This window comes from Toxorhynchites rutilus, chromosome 1 (genome assembly GCF_029784135.1).
Source record: "Toxorhynchites rutilus septentrionalis strain SRP chromosome 1, ASM2978413v1, whole genome shotgun sequence".
NCBI classification, from domain to species: domain Eukaryota; kingdom Metazoa; phylum Arthropoda; class Insecta; order Diptera; family Culicidae; genus Toxorhynchites; species Toxorhynchites rutilus.
This window is the reverse complement of record NC_073744.1, coordinates 43,353,235-43,380,668: the sequence shown is the minus strand read 5'-3', so window position 1 is coordinate 43,380,668 and position 27,434 is coordinate 43,353,235. Positions and strand designations below refer to the sequence as shown.

At 39.6% G+C, this 27,434-nt stretch overlaps 3 protein-coding genes across 4 annotated transcripts in view; 2 read left to right on the top strand and 1 right to left on the bottom strand.

The window, feature by feature from the left end:
• The first annotated feature begins 4,442 nt into the window (after positions 1–4,442).
• Positions 4,443–6,246, top strand: LOC129771545 (elongin-B). 2 transcript variants are annotated; one of them, XM_055775298.1, is made up of 3 exons: positions 4,443–4,576; positions 4,672–4,823; positions 5,388–6,246. In XM_055775298.1, the coding sequence occupies exons 2-3, from the start codon at positions 4,821–4,823 to the stop codon at positions 5,739–5,741; spliced, it is 357 nt and encodes a 118-aa protein (XP_055631273.1). In that variant the 5' UTR covers positions 4,443–4,576; positions 4,672–4,820; the 3' UTR covers positions 5,742–6,246. The 2 variants fall into 2 exon arrangements, with proteins under 2 accessions (XP_055631273.1, XP_055631280.1); XM_055775305.1 differs by having other exon boundaries at positions 4,488–4,576; positions 4,683–4,823.
• LOC129771537 (esterase AAEL000016) lies at positions 6,236–7,256 on the bottom strand. Its single transcript, XM_055775289.1, has 2 exons — positions 6,578–7,256; positions 6,236–6,520 (listed from the first exon to the last, which is right to left on the bottom strand). The coding sequence occupies exons 1-2, from the start codon at positions 7,152–7,154 to the stop codon at positions 6,285–6,287; spliced, it is 813 nt and encodes a 270-aa protein (XP_055631264.1). The 5' UTR covers positions 7,155–7,256; the 3' UTR covers positions 6,236–6,284.
• A 4,275-nt stretch (positions 7,257–11,531) lies between these two features.
• LOC129777736 (uncharacterized) overlaps positions 11,532–27,434 on the top strand; it is a 45,314-nt gene continuing 29,411 nt past the window's right edge. Inside the window, exons 1-3 of the mRNA XM_055784196.1 lie at positions 11,532–11,679; positions 12,507–13,166; positions 25,999–27,091. Of these exons, the coding sequence (XP_055640171.1) occupies positions 13,062–13,166; positions 25,999–27,091 (1,198 nt within the window). The 5' untranslated portion in view covers positions 11,532–11,679; positions 12,507–13,061. The remainder of the gene's footprint in view (positions 11,680–12,506; positions 13,167–25,998; positions 27,092–27,434) is intronic.

The window sequence follows — 27,434 nt, the reverse complement described above, 5'->3', positions numbered from 1 at the left end:
TTTACAAATGTTTTCGAATGCGTTGTTTAGTGGCTTATGGGTGGATTTCTCTTGTCAGTTTTATACCATTGTTTTTCTTTCTGACGGCTACGAATTTTGACATAGCAAATACGAAGGAAACAAAAATTTTGCCAACAAATAACCTCAACGGCCAAAGTATCATCGAGAAGCTACAAACTTTTTAAGTAACGGGTGTTACGGCACCGCTGGAAGCACTGTCAAGCAAGGCGCCTCTATATATACCAGGTAAATCAATCATATGAAATGCAATGCCTTTCTTTCCAAGCAAGACTTCTGTTTGGCTCCCATCGGTGGGGAAAGGGTACTATCTGCTTACGGCGACGGTGACAAGAAATAAGGCTGATTGTAGCTCCACTGGTTTTGCTCAGGGAGGCGGAGGATGCTGTGCATATATCGGGAAGGAGGTTACCATATCCAGAAGATCCGGAAAGGGCTTTCGCGAATTTATGTGAAAAATTATGGATGATTTTGTAGAATTTCATTCTCATTTACACTACTCTCGCATGTGAAAATGCAAAAATGGCGTATCCTAGCAATAACAAAACAAACAACCCCCGCTCCACAAACCGTACTACCCTTTTTCTTGAAGTGATGATGTTGCTTCACCTGTTAGACATTGATTTAAGCGCCTTGCTGTCAAGCAAGACTAAGCCTCAGGCGGCGGTGACACTGGATACAGAGAAGTGGTCGTACGAATTGTATGCAATATATTTTTAATATACTCTATCATATTTTATGTTTCAGCCCAAGAGAACAAATCGACTCTCGGTGTCGGTTGGTAATGGAAATATTTTTCCCGCGTTTTGCAGTCAAATCCCTTTTCACAGTCTTCTGTATATTTATACCGTTTCCTCTCGCGCACTCATTGACGCCACGTATATAAAACAGTACGGAAGAAAGCAGAAGGGGAATTATTTGCTTGAAGCGTGAAAGAGACAGACTGATCAGGAGCAAGCTTCGGCACTAGCGTATTGTGTTTTGTTTACAAACAAAACACAGTAGATTTCCAAGATGTCTGAAGAATGCTTTTAACAAGCTGGCTTGAGTTTTTTTTTATCATTAAATAATCATTATACTGCTAGGCGCCTTGGTGGCAATAAGAGCATTGAAAAGTTGAAAGGTAAATGCCCAATTATACGTTGCTAGTAGCTGACTTGACAGTGAGCAGCTACTAGGCCGGTGAACTCGCTTGACAATTCGTTGGCTCGCCTTGTCCGTTCAAACAGTGTGATCTGCTGACGAGAAACTAGATACCACAGCATTGGCTTATCAGGGATTCCAGGTGATTTTTCAAATGTCCATCAAATAGTCAGAAACAGCAATCATGTCCGAATTTGACAGATGATTGATCCGACATAGACTTCTCTATTGGCAGTTTTCGTCTCAGGTTTTCAGTTGCATTTATCATTACACAATTTTATTGCGAAATACACGCTGACTGTGTATAAACATATTTTGTGCTAAATTTCTTCGAACTGAAGGTACTATCCGAAAAATCAGAAAGGCAAAACGATTTAGGCTAGGAATTGGATACAAAGAAAATGATCAACAAATACAATATTGAAGGAACTCTTCGATGATGATCCTCTTGAGTATAGAGCAGTGTTGATAAAAGCATCTGAATAAGTGGAAACACTGTTGGATTACATTTCTCCTAAAATACAACGTCAAGATACACTCATGAGGGATGCTATACCTGCAAGAGTGAGATTAAGAAACGATATAGATGTGCCTTTCTTCCGAAATATCGTTCAGATTGTTGTCGATATTTTTTTAAAATCTCGAAAACATCCATAGCTACGCGTCAAGAATTAAAATAATGAATGAAAATGTACTTTTTCAAATCGAACATGTATTCTGCTTCTTAGAAAAATACTTTTTTTTTGCAAGTTGTGAGTGAATTTTGGATGAAAATTGTGTCTGATTCTATATTAAATATCTTCCCATATTTTCAAATATTTTAAAAATAAAGACATTTCTTCACATTTACCATCCCTGATTCGAACGCTAAATACTGTTTTTGACGTTTTGAGGGAGGGGAGTGCGACGTGATTTGAGCATAAACTGAACTCTGTATTCTAGGTCCAGGTTTACGTGAGAGCAAATTTGACATGGCGAACTGCTGATACATTCTTATCTGCAGGGTACATGTGGAATGTTGACAACATGATGAAATGTCCGGAATATTTGAAGGATTTCCCAAATAATTTGAGAAGGACTTAGCGAAACGAGTGTTATCCAATTTTTTTATAATACCTGCTCAAAAACAGAGTTCATGTGTAGAACTCTGTACTGAAAGATGCAGATTCAGTCCATACAGCTGATACAGCTCATATGCTCAGCACCAGAGAGCACTTTTTAAGGATCACTTTGACCTACCGATTCAAAGATTGGGATGTTACAAGTGAGATTTCCGTTAATTAGCACATGTTTTTAAAACATTCGTGTTTTTTTTTCAAGGGAGCCTTGAATCCGGGATTAGATTACATATTCTGCAGCACAACCAAGAGGTGCAGAATTCCTATCAATACGATGGCATGGTCGAAATCACAAATCCAAATCCAAATCTTCCTGCTTTATATTTGAAATTAGACTTGAACATTTTAGGTATTCAAAACAGTGTTTTCTTTGTTCTAATTCTCGCTTCAATATCTGAGCTAGTTTTTTGCAGTCAAAGTTCAGTAGAGAAATATGCCGAAATCCAATGGTTGTTTCTTCATTTGAATGCTTTTGACACTTTTTTTGTACCTCGATTAACTTCAAATAAAACAACATTCAATTGCACTAAATAATTGCAGAAGTCTTCAGAAAAACTCTTTCCGATAGACACTCTTTTCTCGGAGATTTTCTGCAAGCAAATGATGTTATTGCCAAATAAGTTTCTTCAGATGTTAACAATCAAGCAGAAAACTTTACAATCAAGCATTAAGATTGTAAAGTTTTCTGCTTGATTGTGCAGTTGTAATATTGTACAGTCCTTTGAGGCTAGCGACGAAAAGTTTCTAAATTCAGTAGGATTATTTAGAGTGCAATCCTAAAGTCGGGTGGAGTCAATAGCGTTTTCGTTTTTGCTTTGGAAACAATCTCCACGTTAAAATTAGCCGAGTGACGTCTTTAGAGAACTCCCATTGAACTGACAGGAGCCAACATATCGGGTATCCCACTGACATTTTCCCTTTGGGTATCCCACTGACAGTTCTGCTTGAGATTTTGCTAACGATCCTAGCATCAATCATAGCACCGGGCTGGTTAAAACCATTAGAAAAGCAGATATGTATTCGTCGATGATTCTCTCGAATGTTCTCGAAAAGTGATTTTGAAGGAGTAGTATTTTGAGAAGTTGTCATAGTGAGGTTATTACATAAATGATTAAATAGATTTCCATACGCATTACAACAAATGGGATGAAAAAGAACGAATTTTCGTTTTAGTAACTTTAACCCATTCGCATTTTTTTTTTTCAAAAAAGTTCATTTGATTTAAGTTTATAATCAGAATGAAACGATGTTAATGTTGCAGGCCCCGAAAGTGAATCAGTTTGCGTTGCATCAAAAGAAAGATGCGCTGCCTGAGTCGAGATTTGTCTAGTGTAATTTTGCCTCACGAGCACTCTGGAAGTCATCTGGTTATTCAACGCAGAATGGTCGCTGGGAATCAGGAAACAGTCAAGTTGAGATACTGTAGTTGGACAATGTACAGTTGAGAAGCTTTCGAACTTTTGCCTACTTCGTTTTTTCAATATGTGATTTGCGGAGACGAACGAATCGAAAGATTTCTAGTCTCCATTACCAAGAAAGAACATGTTTTTTTCTTGAATTGTTTTTTTTTATCATTAAAAACACCCAATATAAAATAAGACTCATTTAAAATTGAATAAAGACACAATGCAATTATTTCTTTTTTTTCCAATTGAGGGGCTCAGAAGGAAAAGGGTGTAAGTGACTTGATCGATTTCTCTTCATCAACTTTCTCTTTAGTTAATAACTTAACTGCAAAAACGTTCCAATTTAAGTTTGCTATAGAATCCGAAAGATGAGGTTCTGACATATCTTCCATATTGTTAAATACAGCTGGGAATGTGTTTGCAGCTAAGTTATGACCAAAAGAGAGAGTCGATGTAGAGAGATCGATGATGTCACTTACACCCCTTTCATTTTGAGCCCCTCAATCAAAATATATGGAAGAATGTCCACGAGGACAACAGGTGAGGGGTATAGTGAACGTCCACGCTTGTCCACGATGGGGGAGAGAGTCTAAAATTATACTTTTTTCTGTCGATTACACTAACGAGTTTGAGATCCAAATTGGAAGTCGCCACCATTCTACTGTCATCGCTGTCAAAGCTTTGACCAATTTTTTTTGGGAGAGTGTAGTGAATGTATTCCCACCTTTCACAATAAATCTTATGTATCTACCCGAAGGTACTGTTTACCTACCTACGCCACTGCGCTTTGTCAAAAAGCCAACGCACAGCAACAGAGTGAGCAGAGTGTCGACAGACGAGCAACTTGAAAAGTGAAAAGAAGCAGCAGTAAAAGATAGCCGCTACGAACAGGTAATTCCATTCACGTTGATCGCATCCTATCATTCGGGGCGTGTAGATTTGTTTTTCTAGCGATGCATTTACACCAATAATAAACCATATTCTAGTGTTCCAACAGTTCCAATTGTGACTAGTGGTCAGCAGCAATCGAGTATTCGAGAGTCCTTTTCATTGTGTCAAACTACGACCCTAGCGAAGGCAAAGTAGTAACAATAACGGTGGTAAGCAACTAAGGGAGGAACAACAAACTAGTGAAATGGTGAGTGTTTTGTTTCTGTTATCACCAAGATTATCAGGGTAAATTTCGTAACTGAGGTGCGGATAATAGTCGCGAGAGTCAGAAATACCCCATCAATATGTGCAGCTGACGTTAGCTAGAGAAAGTATGAATGTGGGAAAAAAACAATGACGAAGGAACTTTGGTCAGGATGTGTAAGGTAGTGAGTGAATGCGTGCTGCCTTATCGTACAAGCGTGTCAAATGCATGTTTTTTTCCTACTCATAATCTGCTAAGATTGTTATCAGAGATAATCGCTCACTAGTCTTTAGATTTGGGGGAATTTCTTAGAAACGTGAGCTGACTGGTTACCATTTTCAAGTAACTTCTTTAAAAAACATAAATTTAAAGTCGGAATCGAAAAGTTATTCAGATAACATGATGAGCACTTTATTTTTGGCAGGTAACTGTTTAACAACAGGTAAAAATGATCAGATTCTGGCCTATGAAAATTATGAAAAAAGAAAATGAAATTCATACTTTGAAACAATAATTTTATATTGGTTATTGTCAAATTATTGACATATTGTGTCTTTATTATTCTAGGATGTTTTTATGATGATCAGACGAAAGAAGATAACAATCTTCACCGATGCCAAAGAAACGACACCAGTGCACGAACTCAAGCGCATGATAGAAGGAATTCTGAAGGTGGCTCCCCGTGATCAGCGTCTTTACAACAAGGACAACCAGCTCATGGAAGATGAACGAACGCTCCAAGATTGTGGTATAACTGTTGCTACTGCTAAGGCGCAATGTCCAGCCCAGCTTGGCCTTGCCATCCGCGAAAATAGTAGTGACTTTGAGGCCCTTGAAATGACTCCCTATTCGTTGCCACCGGATCTACCAGATGTGATGAAGAATCAAGATACGGCTAATGGACAAGATCAACTTGCCTAATAGATAGCTCTCCATAGGCTTTCTTCATCCTTTTCCTACGCCACGCGTCATTATTATAGTTGCATCTTTTTTTTTTGAACATTTAAACTCGGATTCAATATAACAAAGGACTAAAAAGTAAAAATCCGACAGAGATAGTGTCCCGAATGAGCCGTTTTAAAATATTTTTCGATAATGGAACATATTTGCACTTCCATTCAATGGTCATATAGCTGAGAATTGTGTAACAAGGCAGGTCCATTTATTATTTCAGTGTGAGAATAAATTATGCACTGTACATGGCGTGTAGCCAAAGAAATGAAAAAAGATTTGCGTCGTTAATCTTTGTATGTATTTTTTGTTTTTAATTAAATTATGAATTAAATAAAGCATAATAAATTACGCTTGATTGGGTAAATTAGTTTTTTTTTTCATTTGAAAAGTAATTTACTACTATTTTGAACATAATTCAATTATTTGTGAAATACTTACATCTGTCTGAATTAAAACGACTATTTAGTAATAATGCAATCATTTTATTTGTATACTATTGATAGATCCCTTCTAATCCGAATCATCATCATCGTTATCGCCATTTCCGGTACCGTTCTCATTCAGGTACATGCTGTTTTCAACTGTAGCATTTTCGATCTCTTTCGCTTCCAAGTGGTACTGAAGCCGCTCTCGGAAAAAATCCACATACTTTTGTTTCTGGGTGGCTTGTGCTGGAAGGAAATGCCCGCCAGGATGAACAAGAACCTGGGGATCGATAAACGTTTCCGCCAAGGCTATGCTCATTGCTGGAATAACGAAAAAGTGCTCAATCGTTTATCTCTACGCTACCTTGTGTAAGATACCTTTTGGGATGATCTCATCAGATTCTCCGTAAATGTGTAATGAAGGAATCTGCACCTTGTTCTCGTAGTAGTTGAGATGCACTAAGCTACCGGACTGAAATCCTGATGATAGCACCGCAAACTCAGGCTTTACTGAAGTCATTCCTCTTGCACTCAAGTCACACAACAGCCCAACGAAGCAAGCGCCCTGCGAGAAGCCTAGCAATCCTGAGCACTGTTCTTCATCCCAAATCTTTTCCACGAGCTTGAGACTCTCTCCGAACCCTATGGCCGGTCCATTTTTATTTGTTCCTTTGAAGGTTCCATCGTCTTTGTTAAACCACCAACTTCGTTGAGTTGTATCCGGATCAGTACCTGGCTCACTGTCGGGCAGGGGAGGGCATATATGAGGTGCAGTTACGAAAACTAGTTCGACATATTTGTTGATGAACTTTCGCAGTGAACCTAACTTTGACTTGAAACTATCGCCGTTTTGGCGATAGCCGTGTAGAGCAAGAACTTTCATTTTCGAAGCCGATTCAGTTGCGCTGGGGGCCTCACTTGAAGCAGGGGATTTTGATTGCTTGCATGTAGCCATTCACACTAATTTAATTTAGATGCTATTGATTCGTTGAACTTGACATGAAGTATATTCTGCTATCGTACGTTTCCAAGTCCGTTTTGTTTTCATTCTCATAACCTAAAAAATAAACAGTATTCAGCTTACTGGAGAGCTCTGTACAAGAGTAGGGCTGAATAAGTTTTTTGACAATGCACTCAAAACAAATACTTGGTATTTTCTAAGTCAAAATCCACACAGCACTGGTCACAAGAGCGAGATAGAAATGAATGAGATGTTCTCAATGGATACTCTTTAGGCTAGGCGCAAATTGAGAAGCGTATAGCGCTCGTAAGCGAACGCGAGACTACCAACACGACTCATACGTGCCACAAACGTAGCGTGGTGGAGCGCATATTGAGTCGCAGTTTGGTGCCACTCGCATACAATGACTGATTAACACAGAGTTGCGCGATATATTTATTTACTAACACAATCACCCGACCAGTACAGCCATACAGTGTCAAACCCACGGCGCTATATGATTGTTCACTAACACAAGTACCACAACCGGCATGACCAGCACGAGAAACTGTGGTTCAGCCACAGCGTCGCGCGAGTCGTGTCTCACGAGCGCTCCACCATCTTGCGTCATCTGGCCAATTTGCGCCGTTCTATCTGTTTTCATTAGCCACAAAAACAAGCGCTATATCGCGCCAAGTTACTCGCGCTATATGCGTCTCAATTTGCGCCTTGCCTTAGAGTGGAGATCCACCAGTTACTAAATTTTGGTTTCTGTTTTATTTTTATTATGCTCTTTTAACAATTCAGCTGTAACAGAGCCGAGTTCATGGTGTAAATTTTTTCTCATGTTGTATATTACACAGTATCCATTTTTAGGCCTAAGAGCATTCCTATTCTATCGATACACACATGTCGTCTTTTTCGGCGTAAGATTATTCCTATTGTCCAAATTTTCACAGTTGGACCAAACACAGCGGGACTGTTAATATGAGGATTCCATTGTTGTGTTATAAATAGCACCAATTACCGATGCAGCAGACCGTAATGTGCGCGGTAAGGGACTAGGATTACCGTCACATGATGATTGTTGGGTGGACGTCCCAGCAAACATTAAATCGCATAACAATCGTATATATAACATCATATGCCCCAAAATTTGGTTGACATATAATGCGCCTAACTGGCATATGCATGCAAAAGTGCCATATACATACATGACAAATGCTTACCGAATTTGTTTGGATGAATATGCAACTTTGACCGGCTATAATAGCGATTATGTTGAAATTGGATTGCGATCTAATATGAATATATTCATGAATTGTAAATGCACCAAATACGACTTTTGCCATACTCATATACGATTTATTACAGACATAGAAAAAAAAACAAATGGCGCAAAATATTTTCGTGAAATGTTTATTATAGCCTCTCGAATCACCATTTTTATATATGAGTATTTATGTTTGTAGAAATCATTATTGTTTGATTGACTTGTGTTGGGAGTAGAATATGAATGTTTAAAATGGCACAGATTGATGTTTGGTGAAAACTGCTGCGATGTGGGTTCGAACTTCGGTCATCTGGATTATCATCCACCAGCTATCTCGCGCGGCAATCTGAAATTTAATTCAACAGCAGTTAAAACTTTCGAGTGCATCAGCATTTCATTGACATTTCAATATGATGTAATATGTTCTTTATTAGGATCTAATATGATTTACTGTTTCATGATTTTCTTCAGCATGCAATACGATTTACTATAGTACTGAATCGATTTAAATTATACGCTTATACGACACACAAACTGCATCAGCGTAATATACGCATCTGATGCGGATTAAATATATTTTACGACAATGTACATCATAAAATTGATGTTTTTTATACCGAATTGCGACTTAATTTGATAATGGTATATAAAATCGAGTTTTTACATTTTATGCGATTTCAATTATACCCGATACATACTTTGATTGATATTATATGCGATTATAATTTATTTTATTATGATTTATTCTTGTAAGACTTGGCACGTGCAAAATTATACGATTTAATGTTTGCTGGGGTAGCACCTAGAATAACACACAAAGACGGCCAGTTGAGGGCCCTGAGTTATGAGCTCATGATTGTTCGCTTAGTGATAAAATGGAATATTTGGCCGAATACAGGACATCCGGCAAGCTTCGAGGCCGGATGACCGAATATCCGATACCCGGATATTTATTTTATTTCGCATGTTAGGGAGACATAAACACGTTTTGACGTAGGACTACGTCTTTCATTTCTGTGCCGGGGTGTAAGTTCAAATTTCCGAAAACGAGAGCGTGACGCTTGGAGTGCAAAGTTTTAAACGTTAATAACTCTTTGCCGGCTGAACGGAGTGGTAAAATAATAACTTTATTTGAAAGACAAAATGTCCAAGGGTTATGTGATTGTTAATAATTGACTCGAGAGCTGGTTTCAATAGCTTTAAAATTGCTTTTACTATTAAAATAATACAAAACTGTATATAAGCTGATCCTAGCTCGGCAATCCATTTAGTTTCTGTTTTGCTTTCGCATGGAATGGTCATGAAGGAATGCTCGCTTGTAATTGCGGTCGAGTGAAGGAAGATTTGCTCATTCGGCTCTCGTGATGCAATCGTATCCAAGAGCATCAGTTTCTATTCTGTTTCCGCGTGGAGTGGTCATGAAAACACTCGTATATTATTCTGAGGAGAACAAAATAGAATTATTTAGCAAACTTCATCAGATGCTTTTGCAATGCCACGCAATCCCAACGGTTCTTTTCTAGATCAACAACAAGGTCGAAATAGTTAAATTTAATGTTAATAACAATTTCATACTCATACTCATCCACTCACACACTAACAAGGAAAGCAATTTTCAAAAATAATCATCTCTATTCTGGTACACGATCGGCGATTGGGTTTCACAATCCGATCGAGTTCGAATATTTTGCATCATCTCCAGAGATGCCAGATGATTATTTAGAAGGTCTTCTTCGAAAATATGAAATGTGGATGTGTATAAATATCTGCCAGCTACCTTTGTAATCGTGAGAATCGTAAAGTGATGTCTGAAAAAAGAGGTTGCTAGCGCAGGGAACTGAATCTAGCCATAAAAAAAATAAATACCATATCCCTGCAGTCTGCAACTGAAAATATAAGTCTGCAACAGGATAGGGTTTGCGACAAAAATAAAATATCATATCAGTTAAATTGCAAACTTTTCTGCAAATTTGATGAAATGATGATGAAAAACAAATTTCGAAATAATTCGAAGTCGAACGAATTGATAAATGTGCCTTATCGAAGTCGAACGGGTTACAGAATGTATCATTTTGCCAATTTCAAACCCGATCGGGATCCGGAATAGAGGTGATTATCTCTTCGTATTTCGCCTTAACAGCAGCTTCGTCTACCGATTTGAGAAGTGAAAATGGTAGTAGATTTACAGGTGGAATAAATACGCGTCAAAGACTAAAATTATGAATGAAAATCAACTTTTTCAAACCGAATATGTATTCAGTTTTATAGAAAAATACTTTTTTGTAAGTGGTGAGTGAATCATGAATCTTGAATATCAAAAAATTTATAGTAAAATAGTTAAGGATAAGGACCACGTGCCTTCAGTAGTCAAATTACATGAAGTATGAATTTTTCTTTCAAATTTTAACAATTTAAAACTGCATTCGAAAACTTTGAAGTAGCTCGCACGTCGGATCACACATAACACAAAATATAAATAAACAAACAATTGCTGAAACCCCCCTCGATTCCCCTATATATCTTTCACCAAACATCAAGATGCTGAACTATAGGTGTTTCGTTCTTGACACTTTCAGGACATGACGTGAGACGAGTAGCGAGACGTAACTTTCAGAATTATTTACTTTTTGTTTGGGTGTGTGGTTATGATTTCAATGTCAACTCGCTAAGGAAAATAATTGAAGGAAAAAATAAGCAAATATATATTCGTGGAATATAGTGCACAACCTCCTTTTGCTCTAGCCAATTACCGTTACAAGCTCTTTCCGGATCTCCTTCCAGGTATATGCACAGCATTCTCCTCCTTCCTGAGCGAAATCAGTGGAGCCACAATCAGCGTTATTGTTTGTCACCATCGCCGTAAGCTGATAGTACTCTTTTCCCCGCCGATGGGAGCCAAACAGAAGTACATTTTACAATAAACAATAGAGCGCGAGCAGCTATTTTGCCAACGAATGCATTTGTCACCAAAAGATACGACTTGTTTTGTAAACAAATTTGTTTTTTCACGAGCAATGGCCGAACAGCAATTTTGACATTGCGGTCCACCTATAATACAACACCTTGCCAAACATCAACTTCGACGCTTCTCATTTTCTCTTTTCAGTCTACCTCTGGCAGTTGCTCGGTTCGGTTTACGTTTTCGTTTTGCACGTCAGAAATCGCGTAAAAAATTGCGAGTTTTTTCACGTTTTCTTTTTTCTGCTTTAGTGAGGATTTATTTTTTTAGCTTTATCACGGGAATGACGGCTGTAAACTGTCTGAATTGTAAGTTGGTTGTGTTATAAGTAAACGTGTTCGGTAGTTCGAACAAGTGCGTATAAAAAGTAAAACTTTCAAACAGAGTTATGATGGAATACTGAAAATGAAAATTTAGCAGAAGAATCCATTTGCACAAATACTACCACAAAAATTTGCTTCACGTTTATAGGTTGGAACATTTGATCCTCTTCAGCTGTGTTGGTTACGAAGAATTGGTAAACATATCACTGGATAGATTTTGTTCGGCGTCATAACTGGAAAAAGCATGAAATGAGTGTCGTCATCACTGAATCATTTGTGTGCGTTTATGTTATGATGTTTGGACTTAACAAGTGACCTTGCGATTGAACACAATTAAATTCATAGTTTATCAGAACTACGACATTGCGATAGAAACATTATGTTATAAATTATTCAACATCTATATACAACATGTTCAGCAGTGAAAATTTAATGAAAATTTCGCTTCCAAAAGGCTCTGCTGACTGGTTTCGGTTTCTGTGAAGGGATTAATTTTTCGACAACCAAATTCGAAATTCATTCCATTATTCGTAAATTTGCACGAGCAAATGTTTTCGAATGACACTTCTAACTAATCTATGTCATAAAATATATGTCATGACGAAAAGAACCTAGCTCGTGTTGAAGTACAGTTAATTTCATTCTTAAATAATGTTCTCGTTTTTATTTGTAATCAGAACGTCGGAAAACATTGCCATCTTACCATCATAAGTTTTTAAAAAGATATCTTTATTTGATTACGTACTTGTACAACAGATGATTAAGTTTATAAAAAAAACAGAAATGACCTTGATTTTCTTATATTTCCATAGACTACTGGAATCAATCGTGTTACAGTGTTTGGTGCTTCATAAATCGGGAATAGAAACTAAAATTCGCAACGGCAACTTACACAACATTCGAGTTGGGTATCGGAAAGCAATGCTGCGAGTGTGAAGCCGACCCAACGGATGTGGATAACTAAAAATTGGAGTTCGCTAACCCCTTAGGATATCTCGCTACATCGGATAGTGAATTTGATACATTTGTGGTGAATCGGTCGATTCGCTTGGATGTGCGTTCGAAGTGTGCTGCAGAAAGTGAGAGGTTGCTAAATATAATCAACTGTGTTTTTCGTTAACCGGAAAGGTGCAGTCCATATTGTGAGCTTACTGAATGATATGATTGGCAATTCAATCAATCGATAGTACACGAATCGATATGTGTGTGATGTTTAGTACAAGTGAAATTGTGAAACGAGGAGTCGTAAAGTTTTGTTTAAGTTACGCTTATTTCAAGTGCCAAATGCTGGAAAATAAAGGTGCTACAGCTGATTGGAGATTAAATTAGTCGTGACACCACTAGATAATAAGAGGTCCCCATCAACTATGGAACCTCGTAGTAGTGCAACTGCACTCTTTCGGGAGATACACAAAAACACTTGGCTACGACGGCTAAACGTCGAAGGGAAAAGGCCGTCTGTGCTGGCAAAGGTGAGAGGTTTTTTTTAGTTTTATTTCGGTACGTATGGGTTGGATTTGTCCCGAGATGGAGGATATTTTCCATCTCGGATTTGAATCTAGTGTTTACAATAGATGTCGCAGAGAAATTTCGATTTCCGTGATATTCTCGATAGCCTGGATGAATTTTTTCTCGTATTTCTCGAATCCGTTACCCCTTTTCGCCACTTATTGGTCAAAAAAAATATCCACACGAACAAGGCAATCCGCTACGTTATGATGCATTTGCTATGAAACCTATAAATTAATATTAAATAAGAAAAAATAATCTCATATAGAAAATAATAAACTTACCTTTCGGCCATATTGCGAAATGATTAATAATGTTTACTTTCGGACATGAATGCCAGGTGCACAGATTGATCCGTGTTGTTCAATTTTTTTAATGTTTCTCAGGCCAAAAATTAATTGATCCATTTCGTTGGGGTTGATAAAATAAATGAATTACAAACTCGGCTGAACAATTTGAATAGAAAATATATATTACACCGATTTTAACTGATTTGAAAATGCATGAATAAAAATTACAATAAAAAAGATCTGGCATCCCTTTCGGCAGTTTTATTTGTCACTTTCCATTTTGTTTGCCACTCTTCAATTATCAACAGTGGCAAAGAATGCCAAACATGCAAAATACAAAAAAAATAGGTGGGTTATATCTATGATATAACCGCAAGGTTGACGTGGGATTACCTTAGCTTAGCAATCATTCGTTTGTATTAATCAAATTCTTGATTGAATGAAACAGTTTCCAAATTCAATTGAATTCAATATATGTGCTTCGTGAGTAAAAAGGTTGAGCAAATGACATGTAATGTCAATTCATGCATTGTGATAGATTGTTCTTCGTTGCAAGTAAATTTAATTACCGACCTTTTACGTTTGGTATGATGCCTAGGACAAAATATATGTAAGAATTATCAAACGATTATTTTATTATACATTTCCCTCTACATCTCTCCAATGTACGTACTTCTTGAACCGCGAATTTGCTTGAAACTGGAAATTTCATTCACTTCTAGTGTCTGCACAATTTTCCCAGGTTCCTAAGCTTAGAAGATCGTGTTAGGACAGACATATTCCAGTCTGCACAAAGGCAAGCGAGGACAAAACTACTCGCAGTTTGAATTTATTTGCAGAGCCGATTTCCCCAGAAACCTTGGTTTTGAAGTCTGTGTTAGGGAAATACATTTCATTCGAAACAAAAATACGCCCGACTTGCATAAATTTGAAATGCCGATTTCCTCCAGGCAACTTGGTTTAGAAATCTCTGTTAGGGAACACATTTCGGTGGGAACATGGTTTGACAAATTGGTCTAAAAAAGTTTAAGCAAACAAGTACAACAAGTACTCATCGTTTTTTGTGTCGAATATATTTGATCAGTACATGTTGATCAAATTTTATCTGTCAAAAATAGTCAAATATTTGGCTTCGGGCAAACAGTGTATCAGCACCCTAGAGGCGAATGAACTGAAAAGTTTAAAACCTCTATTATTCATCACGTTCGTTCGTATCAGCACCCTAACAATAATATCACAAAATATCAAAACTACCGAGATTGTGGATTTGCGATCCATTACTATCTCGCTTTTACGCACCTACTTTCACAGTCCGTTTCCGAACGGATTGGTAGTAGTATTAGTGTATCGCTTAGCAGCTCTTCGAACAAAAATATACAGAGTGTATTAGTCAGTCTAAATAAACAATTCTAGAAGACGCACGTGTCGACTTTTCTGATCAATTCACATAACTGGAGAAGTGATCAGCAAAATAATCCGAATTGTTACAATAATTGTCTGAAGTAAAGTTCTTGGTGTACGCGCCAACATTTTGGTCCTTCGAACAGGATCAAAATTTTTCAAATTAATGTACGTGAATTGTGTGACCAGAACAATAGAACAATCGATGTTTAATAAAATTCCACTTACATTCAAATTCAATATGAATTCAAATTCGCGAACGAATTGTGAATAAATGATGCATGTGATTCGAACTATGGAAATAGCGATTATTTTAAAGATCTGCGATTGAATTGGAAGAGTGAATTCCCACCATTGTGAATCAAATTGTTCGACGATAGATCTACTCCAGTACGAGTCAATTTGCGCGCCATCGTGCAACTTTGTTCCCATCCGCGAAATGGAAACTGGACAGCTAGATTACGGATTACAGAAAGCAGATTACAATTGAGGGGCTTAGAATGAAAGGGGTGTAAGCGACTTGATCGATTTCTCTACATCGACTTTCTCTTTTGGTCAAAACATAGCTGCAAATACATTCCCAGCTGTATTTGACAATGCGGAAGATTGGTCAGAACCTCATCTATCGGATTCAATAGCAAACTCAAATTGGAACGTTTTTGCAGTTGAGTTATTAACTGAAAAAAAAGTTGATGAAGAGAAATCGATCAAGTCACTTACACCCCTTTCTAAGCATTCTAAGCCCCTCAATTAAGAGAACAGAATGAGACTCAGAAATAGATCGTTGGTAAATGTTCGTCGATAAAACATATCTGTTTGCGTTATGTTCTGTGTTTCAAATTCGAATCTGTTTTTCTGTGAAATATCCGAAAACTAAGTACGGTTGTTGGTATGCCATAGCTTAGACCAGTGGTGGCCAGGCATAGACACGATGCGGGTCTAATGAGATTTTTATCATAGCCGCGGGCCGTAATGATACGTAGGACTACGTCTTTCATTTCTATACCGGGGTGTAAAATCAAAGTTTCGAAAACGAAAGCGTTACGCCGGAGACCGAGATTTTGAGTGTTAATAGCTCCTAAACAACTGAACGAAATGGTATGATAAACACTTCATTCGAAAGATAAAATGTCTACGCGTTCTATACTTGTTACTTTCTGATCCAAAAACTTGTTTCAATAGTCTTAAATTTTCTTTCAAAATAGGCTATTGAAATCACCAATCGGTATATAAGCGAGCGCCGCTCGGAAATCCACTCAGTTCTAATTGAACAGCGATTGGAGCATGTTGTCGCTGTTGTGGTGAAGCTCTTCATTTATCATGAAAGCCCGGATGAACGGTGTCACCAAGAGCCTGTTTGTGCACCTTAGGCCAGAAGGGAATCCATCAGGAGGAGAGTGTTGCTACAAACGGTTCCCCGGGAAGATCTCGAAGCAGCCGCTACACACACACACATACACGCACGGAATTCTTTCCGTTTGGATCGAGAAAGATCCGGAAAATAATCTGCCAGTTCCTCTAGGAATTTAAAAATACATTCATGTGAAAGAGTTTATTTGAATGTTTTCTATCCATGTAACACTGTGACCAAATATGTTTTAATCAAGTGCTATTAACAGATGGTTATCGAGTTAGCATTAACCACTGGTGGACTTCCAGTATCGAGTAAAATGTGGAAATATCTAATCGTTACTGAAAATAATCTGCCAGTTCCTCTGGGAATTTAAAATTACATTCATATGAAAGAGTTTATTTTAATGTTTTCTATCCATGTAACACTGTGACCAAATACATTAGGTTTTGTGATTTTTCAATCAATCGCAATCAACAGGATAGCTTCTGAAGATTATTCTTCCCCATCAGTAGGATATTTCCGTATCCAATATTGGATGCATAAAACCTTGTGCCTCCAACGTAACGCTCTCGTTTTCGAAGTTCTCCAAATATTCATTCATTCAGAATGAATTCAGATTCAACTTCATACAAATCATCTCTAAATCAACGATAGTCCTACGTCACCCTTGCGGTTATACCATAGATATAACCCACTTCCTGTTTTTCGGATTTGATTTCGGATTTCCGGATTAACGGATTTAATGGAATAGCTCACTACTATTTCAGCTAGAAACTATTCTGTTTTATAATACGAAAACGGTATCACGATTAATTTGGGTGTTGCGATGCGAATTTTTCAAATTATCAGTTTTTTGCACATTGACTTCGATTTCACTTGTTTTATAACGGAAAATGATTTCTCTCAAATGTACGTGGTTCCGAATAAAGAAGAAACAAGAAGAGTATGTTTTCTTAGTTCTGGAAATCGCGCTTCTGGAACAAATCTAGAGAAGAAATCCAAAAGATCTTCTTCTTCTTCTTAAATGGCACTGACGGTCCTAGAACAACTTCGCCGTCTCTACGTAGTCTTACTTGCGTCATTTTTACTACTTAGTTGAGATTTCTATGCCTAATCTACCTCGAATGTATTCTGAGTGGCAAGCTCTAGAATACGCGTGACTACAGTGCAAGACGGAAGAAATTTGTTTGACGGAAAACTCCCCCGTCTAGAACGGAAATCGAACCCGAACCCCCGGCAAGTTACGTGTGATGCTAACCACTCGACCACGGGAGCACAAACCCAAAAGATGGTGGTTATCAAATTTGTCACGCAGTTCTGAACCATAGTGCATTTCAATGAGTTCCATCTGCATTTTTAAGTGGCATGTTCATCAAGAGAACTGAATGGAATAGAAAAATTTTGAAGAATTTTTCATGTACTTTGAAGTTCTCAAACCTGCGAGAAAACCCAGCCTTCATCGTCTGAGGTGCGTCAACGTATTTCTTGTTGACGATGCGTAACGGAATGATTTTTTTCTATGTTTCAAACTAACTGGGCAATTGCTGGAACACAGGTTTGCTTGCGAGACCCGTTGCTTTAGACGGCGGGTTGGCGGCCGACTCGGATACCGTTACCTCGACAGCTTGGGGCAGCCTCGGTTGCTTATCCTCGTTATATGGGGACTTTGCCCCCATTACATTGACCTCAGAATAAATTTGAATACGAAAAAACATATTAGTAATAAAAAATGCATACCTAAGTACCAACATTTCCAGCAGTGTTGCCACACGCACAGATTTATTTGGAATGGTACAGATTTTTTCGTTATTTTTGGTACAGTTTCTGTACGGTATACAGTACAGATTTTCGTCAAAAAGTACAGATTGGTACTGATTTTTTACACTGATTTTGTACAAGGATCGCCTGAAAGGACTCGTTTCGGGCGGTGCGACGTATGTTTGACATGACATAAACAAAGACGGAGGGCAGCAGGATGGCCATCACTGTCTAAGACGCTTGTAGTGATACACCCAGAGGTGTGTTGCCGTGGAACTGCCGGTCTAGAATAGCACTTCGGGTCTTGGTCCCTGTCCCTGTCGTAGAAGGCGACTAATCGGGTGACAACGCGAGTAAGGGCGCGGTAAAGCCTAGGGAGACGGCACGGGGGAAATACCGTGTACAGGAGCAACGAAGGGAGTGCCCGGCACATCAGGATCGACGCCAGTAAGATCCTGATTACGACATACTGGTACGATACGGAAAACGGACATGATCAGGAAATGATTTACATTCGACGCAAAAGGCTGACAGTCGTACTATCCTGTTCCCTGAGTAAGGAAGGGTGACACCGTCCTGAAATGGCGTTAGGGCTAATAGTGCGGTTGCCCTCGTCCCGGTAATAACTTGGCAAGTCTTCGGGTACGTTCGATGCTCGTCTAGGCCCAAGCACTAGGTACTAGGCGTCAGATGTCACATTCCTGACTTGCGCTGATCTGGCTCTGAACACGGTCCCCATGAAGGACCGTGTCAACCCCTGCATGGCCTCATTGCTTGCATAGATAACCATGGGATCACTGGTAGCGACTATGTACAACGAGCGGAGATAGCGGCCCGAAGTTGGGACCCAGAAAAATATGAATAGTAGCAATAACACACCAACAAACGATGGAGAGGAGAACGTGTTCGCGAGAAGCGGATGAATTCTGATGTCACCTGTCACTCGAGTAGCCACAACGAGTACAAGCAACACAAAACCACAAGAAGTATTTGCTGCCCAAGCATTCCAAGGAGATCTTGGCTCCGTACAGAGCCAGTTGTTTACGCTGACCTCAAGCGCATCCCAAGAAGGGCAACTTGGGAGGCTCAGCATCACGGACGTTAGGAAAAAGGTCAACTTTACGAGTTCGTGAAGGACAAAAACAAAGACTGTTGAGGAATTGAGAACTGCGTTACAGTCACAATGTGACCTTGGCGATGCTGCTGCTTGGGCCTCTCTGCTGATGACAATTCGGTGGGACACAAACGGCCTCGATACGGCTCTCGAAACAAGCTGCGAATAAACTGGTGGAGAAGGGTAAAATAAAAGTGGGGTGGTCCGTGTGCCCGATGAAAGCTACCCCTCGTATGACCAAGCAAATGGAGAGATGCTTTCAATGCATGGGCTTCGGTCACCAGGCGAAAAACTGCGGTGGTCCTGACAGATCGAAATTGTGCAGGAAGTGCGGGACGGAAGGTCACGTTGCTAGAGACTGCACAAAGCAACCGAGGTGCATGTTGTGCATGAGGAGGACGGAAACGACCACGTCACAGGTAGCTTCAAATGTCCGGCGTACAAAAAGGCGATTGCGGGTTCGCAGTAATTGAGGTTACCCAGCTCAACCTCAATCATTGCGACATAGCACAGCAATTGTTGTGGCAGTCAACAATTGAAACTAAATGCGACGTTGCAATGATCGCAGAACCGTACCGAGTTCCTGAACGCTGAACAGTACATTCCGACTCATGTCCATGCGAGTCGTAAGTGCTTATAGGACTATTTCGACAGAAGCTGTGTGTGTAATCGCCGGAATGATTCCCATCTGCATCACTCTGGCGGAAGATAGCGAGTGCTACAAGCGACGGGAAAGCAGATGTATCCGGGAATTGATGAGAGCGGAGTCGTTGGACAAATGGCAGTATGAATGGGATACGGCAGAAAATGGTAGATGGACGTACAGGCTGATACCGGTACTTTCGACCTGGTTGAACAGGAAACACGGTGAAGTTAACTTCTACTTGACGCAGTTTCTGTCTGGACATCGCTGTTTCAGGCAATATCTACACCGGTTCGGGCACGCAGTTTCACCCCTCTGTCCGGAGTGTGGAGATATAGAGGAAACACCGGAGCACGTCGTTTTTGTCTGTCCCAGGTTCACCGAAAGGCGCGAGGGGCTGCCTGCGCTTCATGTCGGGAATATTGTGGAGGAGATGTGTCGCGGCGAGATGATCTGGAATGCCGCGAGCAGTGCAATCACACAAATCATGTCGGAGCTGCAGCGAAGGTGGAGGGCTGACCAAAGTGCTGACAACGCCCGACGGTGAAAGGTGAACAACGGCGACGGCTGTTGCAAGAGATGGTACCTCACGAGAGTAGCTGTGACGGGGTGCGCGTTATGTTGGAGGGCACCACCTAATCGGCTCTCCGCTGGGAAGAGAAATCCTGCGAGGGTGACTGTGACGAGGCGCGCGTCAAGTTGGAGGGCGCTTCCTAATCGGTGCACGTCTCGACAGGTAAACGGATGCCGATTTAATAACTGCGACGGAGTGAGTATCAAGGAGGGCGTCTTCAAACTGGTGTATACCCCACGAGAGCTGCTGTGACGGAGTGCGCGTCATGTTGGAGGGCACTACCTAATCGGCGCTCCGATGGGAAGAGAAATCCTGCGAGGGTGACTGTGACGGGGCGCGCGTCAAGTTGGAGGGCGCTTCCTAATCGGTGCACGTCTCGACAGGTGAGAAACCCCGTGAGGGTGACTGTGACAGGTTGCGCGTCAAGTTGGAGGGCAATTCCTAATCGGTACACGTCTCGACGGGTAAGTGGATACCAGCGAAGAGGACGTAAGCGCAATGAACTGAAAAGCGGATAGAGAGGAAAAAATATTGAGAAAAAGGGAAGGACAACGCTAGTTAGCGTTGAAAACTCGAAGAGTGCATGAGCACAGCCGCCCCCTGAAGTAGTCGCCTAGATGTGGTCTCAGGGGGAATAAGGCAACGAGTAGAGGGCTTGGTTTTTGTGGATGCGATCCCCACTCGACGTCTGGGTTAACCCTTCCCAGATAAGGCTGGTAGAGCGTTCCTCACCTCTATAAAAAAAACCCAGAGGTGTGTGTCATCTGAGAAACCTCGAGGTCTCACCGGACCAAGTAAAATTCGCTATAAACAACTTGAAGTGTTCAATGTCTAGTCTCGCCGGTGTTACCTCCTTCATCCTTACAAAATGTGCCGAGAAATTGATTTGTCCACTCGCTGCACTCTTCAATCTGCCTTTCTGACAACGTTGCTTTTCCACAAGTTGGAAAACGACAATCATGTTTCCTGTGTTCAAAAAAGGTGATCGATAGAACATTAAGAACTCCAGCGGAATAACTTCACTTTGTGCATGTTCCAAGGTTTTATAAATTTTATTGAATGACTTGCTTTTTGACTCTTGCAAGAATTCCGATAAACATGGATTTTACCCCAAAAGATCGACTACCACGAATCTGGCTGAGTTTGCCTCGTTCTGCATAAGCAACATTGATGCTGGTACTCAAGTCGACACCGTTTACACAGACTTGAAATCAGCATTTGGATCATGGGATACTGCTGGAATGATTAGAACGAATCGGTGTTTCAACGGATCTTGTCATGTGGTTCGAATCATCCCTCACGAATCGTACGCTCACCGTTAACATTGGGTCGAAGGGATCGGAACAATTTTCGAACCTGTTTGGCGTGTCACAAGGGAGCCATCTGGGCCCCTTGCTATTCTCAATTTTCATTGACGAGCTTTCTATGGTACTATAATATGACTGTCGATTGTTCTACGCTGATGACGTCAAAATTTACATGGTCATCAGAAGCTCTGAGGACTGCCACGATTAACTTTGAAAAATCATAACTCCAAAACGAAAAAAAACACCTCTCCGATTTTTGGATATGTTACGTAAAAATCCCCAGCTTTCAAGAAAACATATACAAAAATATAGCGCACTTGGTCTCGAGACCATTAAAACTTTGAAAAACAAGTACAATCAATAATTATGAAAACAAAATCCAAATTTTTTGCAAGTGTAATAATTTTTCAAATAAGATTTTTGGAAAAAAAAAGACGAAAAAGTTGATTTTTTGGATCACTCTAAAATGGAAATGGTCACCCTAATAAAAAAATAAAGAATACGGGTCTAATGTTTCGCGATAAAGAACAAAATTACCACTTTTCACGAAAATGTGAGAACCACAGACCACGAACGGTTAATGTCTGGAGAATATGGCTGGTTGGATAGGACCTCCCATTTCGGCATTTCCAAGTATGTTCAGACCGGTTTCGCAACATGCGGCCGAGCATTGTCGTGCTGCAAAAAAACTTTATCGTGTCTTTGCTTCTATTGTGGCTGCTTTTCCTTCAGTGCACGGCTCAAACGCATCAATTGTCGTCGGTAGAGGTCCCCCGTAATGGTTTCATTCGTTTTAGGAGCTCATAGTACACCATACCCAGCTAGTCCCACCAAATAGTCAGCATAGTTGATGCATGGCCGGGGTATCTATACGTTGCCCGACGTTTAGGATTGTCGTGATGGACCCACTTTTCATAGCCCGTAACGATTCGATGCAAAAAAAAAATGCTTTCTTTTATGCCATAGGAGCAGTTGTTCGCACGTGAAAAAACTGCGTTCGACGTCTCGTGACTTCAATTCATACGGCGCCCAATGTCCTATCTTTCGTATCATTCCCATTGCTTTTAAACGATCAGATATGGTTTGCTGAGCTACTCCAAGTGTATCTGCAAGTTCTCATTGTGTTTGTGACGGATCTTGATCGAGTGAAGGCTCCAATTTTTCTTCTTAAAACTTTTTTGGCGGTCCGGAACGTTCTTCGTCTTCCAAGTCAAAATTTAACCACCACAACTTTTAAATCGTGCAAATCACGTCTGAGCACGGTTGGAGCATGGTTACCATAAACTTCCACCAAATGCGATGACTTTCCGCCACTTTTTTCGCCATATGAAGTAATGAAGTAACACTCCCCGCAAAAACACTCGTTGGGACGAAATTCGACGTATTCGAAGTGGCAGAAAACTATGTTGTTTACGCTTTAACTTTTCCTACATATACTGAAAAGACGCACAATGACAGTAGCTTTCCAACGAATGTCTGGAAATTTGATTCACTGGAATAATAATCAAGTTACGCTATCTCTTGTAAAACCGAAGAAACCTACCGGTACACCTAATAAATAAATTTGTTTTCACTGTATATAATCGAATCAAAAACTTTTATTTAAGTTTTGTGCATATATTTTTCGTTTTTTGAATATAAAAGAAGAAATTAATTTTTGATTCATCCCCTAAATTCAGAAAACCCCTTTCTCATATGAAAAAATAAATTTATCCAGAATCTTTCAGAAGGTGATCGATAGACAATCATATTTGATGTAATGTAACGCGCTCATATGATACAACGATGTCCAAATTATAACCAGGATGAATTCAGGATTGTTTTTTAAGTTTACAAAAAATATTAAAAATCAAGGAAAAAAAGTGTCCGAATGTGCCCCCCTCTCTCCTACTATTCTGATTTAAATTTGGATTAGATTTAAATAATATTTTGGAAAGGAAAAACTTGAAAGGTAGTGTTTTTGAAGGTTACTCATAAACCCCATAAACTCATAATAAACTTGGTTGTTTCTATTGACCAAATTAAAGCTCTCAAATCGCTCTACAATTTGTTGTTTGACACCGACATTTTTTTTTTTGCTGCAATACCGTTATAAACAATTCCGGGTCAAAATTCAATCAAAATCTTCAAAAATCACGATTTTTACTCCACTGCATTTATAATAGCCAAATTCAAGCTTAACATTGAAGTATTATATTCTTGCTTGAAATAAGTCATATTCGAAATATAAAAAGTAATCAAACCGTCCAAAAACGAGTCCAAAATTTGATATAATCGAATCATATATAATCGAGTTTGTCCTGTACTTTGATCAGCATTATATGCGATTGTGATTCGATTAAAATTGGACGATCTTTAGAAAAAGACGGATGTCGTAGGGATCAATTCACTGATTAAAATCGGTACCAAAGAACCGATCTTTGAAAAATTGAATGCCATAAACATATGTCTGTGATACACTTTGAAGGTCACCTAATTTAAGTATTACGGAAGATTGAAAACAGAGGATAGTAATGAGATGCATGTGTTTGCATCTTTTTCGCGCCACTGTAAGAAGACTTTTAGTTGAGGGTGTATGAGAGTCGTGTGTTTACGAATCTAGGGTTAAACATGAATAATACACATTTTACATTTCTATTCGAACATCAAAGGCATTTTATTTTGATTCTAAGCATGAAGTTTACAAAAAAAATTATAGTCCAGAAAAATTGTATTTTCCAGGGCATTTATCTTGAACCGTCATAAAATTATTTAATTAAAACAAATTAAAAAAAAATCTATCAAAAAGATTGGAAATATCGAAAAAAAGGTCGATTTTCTCAAGATCTCTAGTTTGGCGTACAAAGAATCGATAAAAAAAATCGAAAATCGGAGAGGAAAAGATCAAGAGGGTCCTAGATTCGATCCCACTTTACACACGACTTAGAATATGTAAGTTTTACGATTTAATCTTTGTTGGAAAATGTAACGCGGTTCATAAAATTTCCGATCTCTCAAGAGCCGACAATGATCAGATCTTCCTGACGATTGCTTGTATGATCGCTTCAGATCATACATCATCTTGAGCGGGGTCATCACTACGTTCACGTGAGGAGTAAATGACAGTAGATCACGTCCGGAACTTCGCCTTTCAGACATTTATATTTTCTCGGTTTCTAATTCCTAAAGTTTATGCGTCCAAAGTCGCCCTCCGGTACATATTTTGTGATATCTGTTTCGATTGATTATTCTAGATGTTATTGAGAAACATCCGCGATAGTATTTTCATATTTTGCATTCCATGTATACAGTACTTGCCAGTTTCTTGCGAAAGGAGTAACGCATTTATTTCGAACTGAATATCCTTGTCGCGTTGTTTCAGTAGCAAGGAATATCAGCTGTTTTGAACAAGCACATTTCCAGACAACGTCAAATAAGCGGTGAAATATATTAATTGACGTGGCTTCATTGACACGAGGAACCTCGGATAAATTTGTCATAAATTCACATCTGAACAACATAACATAGTTGTTGCCTGTGGTGAACCTATTATAGATCACAGCCGACCGATATAACTATAACCAGTTGTAGCACTCGGCTTGCGATCCCACACAAACAAGCAGTCACACACTGCATGGGGCTCCGCCAACAAACTACCGTCATGCCATTATTGCATACATACTTGACGCCGAGAGTTGTTTCGAAGGTCAGAAGAAAACGTAAAAGTAAGCGACTTTTACGAAGTCTGAATTTGTGTCATGCTCAGCTGAATTTTGCCTAACAGAACAGAACATCGAAATTATCACATCACAACCTTGTATGCTTACACACTGGAAACCCATTCAACAGCGCTGAGTTGTGTAACGTTGCACTGTGTGTAATTTGATATCTGGACATGCCATACTAACCGATTACATGTTTTGACTAATTCCCAAGTGCGAAAAGAAAACAGCAATCGGTTCATGTGGCTATTTTCTGATCGCGGTTCACTTTTGTATGTCTAGTCTACTAATTAAGAAGTAAGTCAAACGAAAGAGAATCGCGATTGTAATTATAACGAAAACGTTCAAAACCGTAAGTGAAACTTTGTGTTCACGCTTCCTTGCACATTTATTTAGCTTTCGTTTTTTATTGGGGCTGGGGTTTGTCTTGGTAGGTTAACAAATATGAGAGGAGCTTTGGCACTCGATGGCAGTTTTTGTTTCGCAGTTTGTTCTCCAGTTTGAGTTGATTTTACTTTCTTATTGTGAAAAATCAATAGAAATTCGTCTTTAATAAGGGAGAAATGTTATGATTCACTATGTATTACAACGGAACAAATCAAATAGCATCAACTAATAACAGCATTTATTTTCGTATTTTGTTTCATTTCCAGAAAGCAGACCGTTACTGGGTTGTGTTCTGTGTCCACGATGATTGCGAAGCGTTTCTCGAGGGTTATCTGGATCCACGCCAGGCACCATCCCACAATCCAGAGTGGTCGATCTCGTTGCAGTCGGTTCAGCATATATCGCACGCACTCGTTCCGATGGAACAGGAATTTGAATTTGTGATAACCTTCAGCAATGAAATAGCGCGGTTTAATGCGAACACCTGGGAGTGCATGCAAGAATGGGTAGAATCGTTGCGAACCAAGTTGAGAGAAATGAAATTACTATCGCCCAAGGAAAATCTCTACTCTAAACTGCCAGAAATTAAACCACCGCTAGCGCCTACGCGGGATCCTACATCACCGCTACCGGCAACACCGCCGGTTCCTGCTGCGATTGTTCCTGGTATTGAACGTGTCCAACCTTCTTCGCTTCAAACTGTCCAGCCCCATCATCCTGCAGTGAGCAACGTAATTTCGAGTGCAGCATCATCTCTCACTTCATCCGTAGCTGCCACGTCTAATGTCCTTTCAGCGTCCACGAATACAACCTCGAGCGTCAATTCAACCTCCACTCATGTTCCTCCAGCTACAGCTATGTCGAATACATCAACACAAAATCTGATGAACCTTCTGACCAATCCTTTGCAAGCTGTAAGCAGCATAAACAATCAGCACATTAGCAGTCAACACCTCTTCGATGCCATATCAATCGCATCTGATCTCTCAGATACCAGTCTGGATGACTATTCGAACGATCATATCAAGAGCCTCATATCAAGTAGTCCGTTGGCATCGCCACCGCCCATCATGAGAGCTGGCTCCACCAGTGTAGTGATTCCTGCGAGTAGTAGTAGTAGTAGCAGTAGTTCATCTACGAATTTACCGAAAGCGCAAAAAAAGACCAAGGAGAACGGTTTCCATCAGCAGCAGCAGGCTATCGCTTCCCAGGCGACTACCTCCTCGTCTCTTGCTACAACCTTCGTGAACAATGTACTGGCTGATCCGGGTACGACGTCCCTCAAGCGTACCACGAAAAAAGTGCTGAAAGATGCGAAGGCAGATGATTTCATGAACGACAGCGAAGGCGATGAAGATGGTGAGTTTTTACCTATTGGCAAAAGTCGATTGGCAGTTACTTTCCACAAGCTTTTTTTGAAGCAAATTTGTCACCAGTTATATCATTCACCGTAAACAGGAACATTTTAGAGGCGAATGAACTGCAAAGTTTAAGAGGCTTTAAAACAAAGAATCAATCAATAGACAGGAACAAATGGTGATCGCTCGGTACCAAGTCCGGACTATAAGATGAATGTATTTTAGTCTTCCAACTAAGCTCCCGGAGCTTCTGGTGAGTCACTATCGATGTGTGGACATATCGTTGTCCCAATGAAGAACAATTTCCTCTTCTATTTGTCGAAGTTGGTCGCTTGTAGTCGATT

What these genes read in the sequence shown, in the direction of transcription:
- LOC129771537 (XM_055775289.1), bottom strand. Translation starts at nt 7,154, where the DNA reads ATGGCTACATGCAAGCAATCAAAATCCCCTGCTTCAAGTGAGGCCCCC. An exon ending in TGATGAGATCATCCCAAAAG is followed by an intron (nt 6,521 to 6,577) that starts GTATCTTACACA and finishes TCGTTATTCCAG; the next exon opens with CAATGAGCATAGCCTTGGCG.